The 8,991-nt window shown below is 50.1% G+C and overlaps 2 protein-coding genes across 2 annotated transcripts in view; both read right to left on the bottom strand.

Moving 5' to 3' along the window:
* The window catches only part of LOC105987713 (glutathione S-transferase A4-like), a 13,752-nt gene extending 13,611 nt beyond the window's left edge, over positions 1-141 (bottom strand). The window contains exon 1 of the mRNA XM_013019068.1: positions 65-141. The gene's annotated coding sequence lies outside the window, so the exon portion shown is untranslated. The remainder of the gene's footprint in view (positions 1-64) is intronic.
* A 1,178-nt stretch (positions 142-1,319) lies between these two features.
* Positions 1,320-8,991, bottom strand: Gsta4 (glutathione S-transferase alpha 4). The gene is made up of 7 exons (XM_013019067.1): positions 8,859-8,991; positions 8,634-8,752; positions 7,778-7,829; positions 6,538-6,670; positions 4,625-4,766; positions 3,283-3,414; positions 1,320-1,908 (listed from the first exon to the last, which is right to left on the bottom strand). Exons 1-7 carry the CDS (start codon positions 8,989-8,991, stop codon positions 1,786-1,788), a joined length of 834 nt encoding a protein of 277 aa, XP_012874521.1. The 3' UTR covers positions 1,320-1,785.

Genomic DNA, 8,991 nt, shown 5'->3' with positions numbered 1-8,991 from the left:
TCCCGGCCCCCGGGGCACACCCCCGGTCCCCGGAGCGCACCCTCTGCCCCCGGCCCCCGCTCGCCTGGTCTCCGGCCCGGCACTGAGGACCTCTCGGCCGTCCCACTCCGGCTAGCTAGCGGTCCGCCCCTGCTCCGTCCCAGCCGCAGGAAATGATGTCAGAGGGGGTGGAGGCGAACACGGGGACCAGCACCTGGGAGCAGGGCAAGGCCTGGAAGGTTCTCCGCCCCCAGGGCCTCCCTGCCCTGCCCGGCCCCGGACTCCTACAAGGCCTCCGGAACCCAGAGCGGTGCGGGCTGCCCGGCTCCTCGCCCGCAGCGCTCCACCCGGCTCCGGGAGCCTCCACCTTGGCCGGGCCCTGCCTCCGCCCAAGCCACCGCCGGGCCCGTGCCCACCGTCCCGGCCGCCCTGGCCTCTGGCCCTAGAGATTTGCCCACAGGTGTTATTCATGCGCATTACTTTACAAGCATTGGGGGGAAATAAACTGAGAGCACTATTCCTTTGGCCCCTGGCGTTGGCCCTGGAAGGCCTAACCCACCGTTCTCTGTACATTTGTGTGCGTGTGTGTAAACACCTTCAGGATGATTCTTCAACGGCTGTTTTTCATATATAACAGCGACTGTGACTCTTGAAAAGTGACTGTCTTATAGCCAGGTCTGACAAATGTAAGCATTCGGGAATTAACTTTCAGCCTCTGGGGGAAAAAAAGCCATTCTTAAACTTGAGGCTTAAACTCAGGCAGCCACTGAAACTGTTTAGGGTATCTCAAAATTTGGTGTTTGGACAAGTAATCTTGATGGGGTGCACTGTGTCCTGAGTAATTTGGATCCAGTTCTCTTAAAAAAAAATAACTCTATTAACAAACGTGTTCTTGGTGAATGCTTTTTGAAACTGCTTGCTTCCCGAGTCTTCCAGGCAGAAGCATAACCAGGACTCACAAAACTGAAAAGCCATGCCTAGCGTCTTCTACAGGGAAGGATACAGATGACGGCAGCCCAGAGGCACAGTGCCAAGCCCGCAGGTTCCAACACAGGGAACATCTCTTCTGGTGGAGTCAGTGGCGAGCCACAGCCGTGGAAGCTCACCTGAGCCGTGGTGTCTGGAGTTTTTATGTGGGCTTCATCAGGTGGGCGCTGCTGATACCCCCGGTGAGCTCATTGCATTCTCTGCAGGAATGGGCTGGCAGGTGACCCAAGGCCGGGGACCCCGTATGACATGGCGGGCATGGCCGAAGGCAGTCACCGTAAATCTCACTTCCTGATTGCTAACCATGTCTCCACGCTCACAGAGAGCTCCTTGCCAAGGCACGAATCAGGGCAATAATTAGTAAACTCTTTATTTGGGTTAATACTGACTGCATTCATGACCACCATTTCCTCCATTATAGCTCAAAGCAGAGTCACTCACTAGACATTGTACTGTTATTAAACACTAAAAATTAGGAAGAAATGGAAAGGCAGACTAGAAAGAGAGAACGAAGGAGCTCAGTGAGAAAAGGTCCTACCACAGCACAGCCTCAGTGTGAACCGGCTACAGGAAGTGAGTAACCAGAGCAGATCAAACTCAAACATCAGCCCCCCTGGAAAAGGTTTACCAATACATATCCCCTAAAGGTTTTCACTGGACAAAAAATAATAACAATAATAATAATTTTAGGAGAGAAGATCACCTTGACACGAGAGACTCAAGTTACAACCCATTTAACACACAGCACTGCAACAGAGCTGGGGCAGCTACTCTATGGGGGGGGGCACTGTCTACCCATTCATGGACAGCAGAGCTGCTCTAGGACAAGAAGACTTCGTAGACGGTTTTCACATATTGCTCGTCGGGCGGGGGCTTCTTCTTGCTTCCAGGCTCAAGGAACCTCTTAATTGTAGGGATTTCACTTAATCTCGACGTGTAATCCTGAGAAAGGAAAGCACAAAAGATCCAGGTTAACAACAGAAGAACAAGTAACAAAATGGGGCTGTGCCAACATCTCATCAAAACCTGTTTCATATATATCTGCCGACCAAGTCCAATCGGAATTACAGCCCCGCATCTGTTTAAGGTCTGATCTTGTGCAGTGTGGGCCACCAGCTGCAGAATGGGGCCCAGGTTTATGCAACTATCATCCATCGGTCACTCTCTTTAGAACTAGCAACATTTAAAACATCTTCTTAGAGTAGGATTTTGATACTTAAAGAGAAGAAAAGGAGAAAAGAGCAAATAGGGAGATCTGATCTCTGCAGAGAAATGCATGATCCATTTGCACACAAAAGTGTGGTTGAAATCTATCCGATGTAGATAACTCAAGGGGCAGGGAGCAGGTGTTGCAAGCACAAGGCCCGGGTTCAGAACCAGCACTGTACCCACCAAATGCCATCAGATGATAGAATTTATATTTAAGATTCCATTTCCTAGGACTTTCTCCTTTTGTTATCAAGCAAGGCCCCCTCTGGGGTCTGAGTGGGAGTGACCAGATGACTGTCACAGCCTATGGCTCAGATGTCACATGTTTATGTCAGCTGGAATGAAAGAAAAAAATCTATTTTTTTCATTCAGGGTCAAATCTTATCAATTCTCAGTAACTGAGGAGAAAAGTCCAGTTTTGTCTACTGAAAATTCTAACCTATACCAAGACATACTCTTCATATGTAATCATTTCAATCAAATATTTTTAAAAGGAAGGCCATTTATTTAAAAGTGACTATATATTAAATACCCACTAAGTTTAAGATACAAGCTCAGCACACACTTAGGGACAAAAAATGTGCCACTGATATTAACAAGATCCCTAATGATTATGTCAGCCAACTCTCTATAAATATGTGGAGCAGAGTGAGAGCCCATGGGGTGATGTTTGTGCCCTGCGTTTGCTCTCAGTGTTCCCGGTGTGAGGCCACAGTGTTTCTGAAGAGGCAGCCGCAGTGTGAGCATGCTCAGCTTGCCTGCCCTCCATCAGCGGGTGAGGATGCCCAGCCTGTGGCTCGGCTCCTCCCTGCAAGCTCTCGCTATGCACCGGCCTCTCAGAGTGCAGTTTACGGCACCCAACTAGGTAGGATGAAAACTTTCACATGACAATAATCTTTCAACTTTAACGATCTGAGGGCCAGAGAAACAATTTCAAGTCTATACTTTCATTTCACTCACTAGAATCTAAAACTCAACAATAAAATACACCCTACAAAATTACACACACACACACACACACACACACACACACACACACACACACACTCTCCAAGCCAACCATGAATAGATACTGAAGGAAGGCTGAGGTCTGACAATTTTAATTACCTGGAGGTAAGGAAATGCACTCAGGACGGTAGGAATTCTCTCTTCCATGGCCAAAATGGTTTGGAGTAAAATCACATCTGCAAGGCTCAGCTGATTGCCAACCAGAAAGTTCTCACCACTGCACCTTAAAACCTGAAGGACATAAACCAGTTTGCATGGGTTACACAACAGTCCCCGAGGAAGCAGCACGTCGATACAGTATGTGAGAATGCAGTATGTGAGAACGCTGCGGTACTGCCAGACTTCTCCGTAAACGTGTTTCTAAGCAACGTTAACAGGAGGGTGCCAAGACACTGAGAGAGGGGAGAGGAAGAGGAGATGGAGAGGATCCATGGATGTCTGCTACGGGGCAGAAAGGGACTCTGCAGGGAGGAAGAAAGCCTTCAGTCTTCCCAGACTCAGCATCTATCTGTCTACGTCAGAAGCCAGCTCGCAGAACCACACTGGCACTGAGCATCCTGGGTGCTTGGAGGGCTGAGCGCCAGGCGGCCTTCGTGAGGGTCACCTCCAAGGTCATCACCACTCCTGTCACCTAGCTGTGCTTCACTCGCCTGGACAAACCAGACCCATCTTCCTCTCCCGCCTCCCCGACAGAGAAAATGGAAAACCGAAGCGCACCCTGACCTCTATCCTCTATTTTGAGGGCACCACTTAGGTTCTAGGGATTTATAAGTGGAAGTTTTGGTCAGGGTTAAGCCAAGAACAGTACTAGGAAAGGCAGGCAAAGCCTTTCACAACGAATGTACGTGGGTGTGCACACGTGTGCTGTGAGGAGCACAACACTCTGCGCTCCTGGGACACAGACTCCTCCCAAAGCACTCTGGGAAAGGGGCCACAGGACGCGGCTGCAGACTGAAACCCCCAGAACGGACTGTATCTTTTTTTTTCCGGAGTCTAATTTCTTCCCTCCCCCCCCCCCCGATTAATTCTAATGCCAATGAGATGGTCCTGCTAATTCAGGATAAATAAAATGAAGGGAAAGCTCAAGAAAAAAAAAACAAGGAAAAAAAAACACAGTAATAAGAGGAAGAGCAAAACAGAAACGAGCAAAAGAGAAATAAAAAGGAAATGGTTCTCCTGGCAGACTAGCTGATGGATAAGAGCTTATCAAAAAGCACTTGTTGAATGAATGAATGAATGAATGAATGAATGAGTGAGTAGTTTGATCTTCTGTATCTTATAGGAGCTCTGTGAATGCCTGGGTGATGACTGACTGGGACAAATGCCGTCCCCAGAGACTGGGGGACTCTGACACATCAACTCTGCTCACACTGCGTCGGCCGGCGCTGAGGCGGCCCCTGGCGGTGGGGTGGTGCCATGGCCCAGTCTCCGGACAGCCTACCTTTTCGAACACGGGGAAGTAGAGTGCGATGGCTTTGTGGGCCATGGCCACCAAGTCCTTCTTCTGGTCGGCCGGCTTTAAGAACGGGTGCATGATGAGCGTCTCCAGCAGGTCCAGGGTCCCCTCCACGTACATGTCGATCCTTCAAAAGGAAAGCAGCCTTCTCAGCCTCTCCCTCCACAACCCCACCCCGCCGGCTCTGGTATGTGCCGCTCACAACCCCAGCACCCACCAGCACCGATTTTCTACATCTGACTTTTAAGCGCAGAGGCAGAGTCAATTTTAGTTCTAGCTCAAAACAACCTTCAGAAAGCTTCATCAATCAGTGAGCTTTAGTGTCACGATGACCCGGCTCCCCAGCCCCCCCCCCCCACACACACACTCATGCTCCTGTCTCCATCTGGGCTGCACTCCAGACTTGCACCACGACCCATGTGCCCATTTTCTTATTTGGCATTCAGGGACTTGTGTTTGGTAGGCAGGTGCTCTACCACTTGAGCCAGGCCGCCAGCTTTTTGCATGGTCATAAGCCTGCACAGGAAATGATCAGACAACTGGAGCTACTAACACTTTGCCCAGGGTCATGCATCTAGGAGGTCCAAGGATCAGGCTCTGAGTTCAAATTTTAGTCCAATACACACTATCCCAGGGCTTCAATGCCACAACTTCTCACTCCTAATCCTCAATGGCATTGTTAGTCAGGAAGGCTGAAAAGCAGTATCAAAATATTCACCAATGTCTTATCTGATATCGATAAGCATATCCCAGAATTCTTTCTTACGTAACTCCAGGGGACACATCCTGAGAAATTAAGATCCTGAACATTAAAACCTTAAAAGCCAACTTTTCTTTTTAGCTTTGGCTTTAGCGTTTTGGGGTGTTTGTTTTGTCTTTTCTCTCACTACTTAAAATTGCCAGCATTATAAGTTGGTATGCTCTTTGCATTGTTTCCAATTCTGGAGATATAAGTTGACTAAACTTTTAGATCTAGCTCACAGGGTACATGTTTTGCCCATTTAGTTCTTGAACATGTGTTAGATGAGATTATTATAGCTCAACTTATTTGCTTTGTCTGTGTGCATGAAACCACACACAACTCATCAATAAATAGAGATGTCCTTCTTGTGCAGGTGCATTTGTGAGAGAAAATGTCTCCAGCTCTCCGCTTTGGGGAGACACCCTGGGTGGAGAAAGGTCACATGACCTATCTTGCTATACGTCGTTGGTAGGTTATCACCTGACCACAGCTGTAGCGCTGTGCCCACACAGAGGCCAAAAATGTACAGCTCACTTTGCAGCCCATTTCTCTATCAGTACTGTTCACTGGTCTGGACGGCATAGCCACGTAACTACGGTTCTGTCTCTGGGAGTTCATGCTTACAAAAATGTTTGTATGGTCACTATTTTAGTGTATGAAGTGGGCTGTTGAGCATTCTGCCCTGTCTTTTATATGTTTCTCAACTAAGCATCTTTTACAAAATACAAATCTCTTGAAAAATGTTGTTTTCAATTCTTTTTTTCCCCAGGATATTTCCAGAACTTTGTGCTTTGGGGACTGCAGACTTTTAAGGGTTTGAATCTCTTAGGATTGCAGGATGATGACCTTTAGGGTAGTGTCGTGAGGAATGATGGCCGAACCTGTGTTACTTAAGATTCTGTACTCAATTTCCACCTGGGCTTCATGGTCTTGGTTTGGAGCCCTGTTCACATGAACAATACAAACACAGGAGGCTGGGAGGCGTGGCTCAGGTGGTAGAGCACCTACCAAGAAGCATGAAACACCAGATACCAAGACTGAGTCCCAGTCTTAGGTGAAAAGAAGAAGAAAGAACCAACAATGCATATATAAAGGAGGGGCAGAGGACTGCTATGGGGAGGACCCTGGCGAGGGAAGCGCTCGAGGCCCACGGTACATGGTTCTCTCCTTGAGGTTCTTGCCGAAGAGGTGGTGCTTGTCGGCGATGTAGTGCAGGATGCAGCGGGTCTGCACCAGCTTCATGCCGTCCATCTCCACCATGGGCACTTGCTGGAACATCAGGTGGCCCTCTGAGGACAGAAGCACCGTGAGACACAGCCTCTCCCCCCCTGCTCTCCATCCACCAGAAAAGGGATGTGAAAGGCCACTGCCCCGGGAGCCAGCACAGAGCTCTGGGATGGCCAGCGGCCTTGGCTTCCTCCAGGGGCGGAGAGTTAGACTCCGGAGCAGCTGGGAAGCCAGCCCTGGTGTCCACCTTCCTCTCCATTTGTACCCCAGGAAAAGAGACACCTGCCCCCCCCCCAGGGACAGCATAGTGAAGATGCTTCTTCCAGCTGCCCTGGGCTGCGCCGAGCAGCCACAGGCTAGTGTGGCATTTGCACCTAAACCCAAGTCATTAAAACATCACACGATTAAAATTCAGTGCCTCAGCTGCACACACATGAAACGCTGGAGAGTCACGGGTGGCCAGCAGCCGTCATCCCGGGCAGAGTGGGGCAGACTGTCCTGTCCATACAGACAGCTCCACTCGAGAGCAATGCATTCAGAGTCTGGTCTGGAAACCGGAGCCTCAGTGACCGCAGCACAGCCAGACACTGGTTACCAGCTCTGTCCTCCCTAGCTGAAAAGTAATCCAGTGCTTCCTTCTACAAACCGTGACCGAGGCAGGGTGGTCTGTGGAAGTGGGGACACCACGCGGGGGAGATGGGCGTGAGCTGGGCTGGGCTGTGCGGATGCTGGCTCCCGAAGGATGGGCAGAGAGGGAGCAGGGGCGACCAGAAGCTAAAAAGGGTCTGGCTTGGTGTCACTTGTTTGGTCAGCAGGTGATGGATGACCTCAGCAGGGAGACAGGAGAACGTGAGGAGGAGGGGGCAAGGGGGAGGAAGGAAGCAGCAGAGAAGGGATGGGGGGGCTAAGGCTGAGCAGGGCCGGGGGGGGTGGTTAGAGGAGGAGGCCAGATGGAGAAAAGCTGGAGTCTTCCCCAGATGTGGAAGGCACTACTCTAACCTTCCAGCTGGGTCTACAGAACTCCTGCACAGCAAGCGGTGCATTCCCTCTTGCTTCTCTGCTTTGGGGGATGCTATTCTTTAAATTTTCTGCATCTTTGCCCTTCTACAAACATTAGTTCTTTTTTTAAAAATCGGCAATACGGACAGTTGGCTCATTTCCACACTCACCTTCCTGCAGCTTCTTTAGCTGTTCTTGAGTTTCCAGAAATTCTTCATCAAACTAAATAATAAGAGAGAGAGATAGCCCACCCCCAAAAGACCAAAGTCATTAAAGATGCAGTAAATACCCAGTCAACCTGTCTCTAGAAACAGGCAGAAAGAGCACACTTAACATCCACACCTTGGCTTCTAAATAGTACAGCCCACTAAAACAAAACCAGGCTTCTGCCAAAAAATGCTGATTCTCTTTTGCCAGGAAGCAAGGGAGTATGCCAAGGCCAGAGACAAGCCGAAGGCATGGAGGACCCCGTGCCCAGGGATTTACTAACAGAATGCCAGCTGATTCAGGCTTCAGTGTGGATCAGAACACCACCCCCCCTCGCCAACAAATCCTCACATCCATAAACGACGACATTAAAAGAAAAAAAAAGACAAGAAGGGAGAAGTAAAGGCTCTGCTTTTCAAGAATTCGTGCTGATTAATGAAGACCCCACGGGCCCCTCATGGGACTCAAAGCAATTCACAAAACCATGGGTAGTGGAGAGAGCCTTGTTGTGAGGCAAACAGGCCAAACCCAGGATGGGGGACACTGGACACTTCCTTCACAAACAAACAGCTTAGAAGCAATGGCGGATGCTGGGTTCTCCACACAGTGCGCCAGCACCAGGGGCCAGGTCTTCCTGGGTTGGGATAGTGAAAATACAAGAGGATCCTAGCACTTCCTGTAGTGACAGAGACAACTGTACTGAGAAGCGAAGCGAAGCACAGCACAGCACAGCACAGCACAGCAAGAGCTCCAGTGGCCAAAGCGACAACCAACTGAGCAGTAAGTAGATAAGGGGAAGTGGAGAGGAATCTTTCCTACAGAATTCCAAATGTTGCCGCACGCCTCCGGGTAGGTAGGTGGCCCGTGGCCCCTGTTGCTGGGAGTGTGGGCAGGACTTAAAGATTTGCTTCCCAAGAACAGTGGGACTGGGCAGAGGCCTGACAATCCGGATAAAAGAGGAACTGGGCAGGCCCCACCAGCTCTCCAGCACTCAAAAGGTGGAGGTTAAGGGCCACCCCCCCACCACTGTGGAGGACTCCACACCAGCACCGGAGCTGTCCTTTTTCAGCTGACAGTGAGCTAAGGCCGAGCCGCTGTCCCAGCCTGAGAACAGGCCAGGAAACACGGCGACAGTGACACGTGCAGAGCTGCTGCTGCCAGGGCTGTGGAAACACAT

Source organism: Dipodomys ordii, unplaced genomic scaffold (assembly GCF_000151885.1).
Source record: "Dipodomys ordii isolate 6190 unplaced genomic scaffold, Dord_2.0 Scaffold44, whole genome shotgun sequence".
NCBI lineage: Eukaryota > Metazoa > Chordata > Mammalia > Rodentia > Heteromyidae > Dipodomys > Dipodomys ordii.
This window is presented reverse-complemented; position numbering and strand designations above follow the sequence as displayed.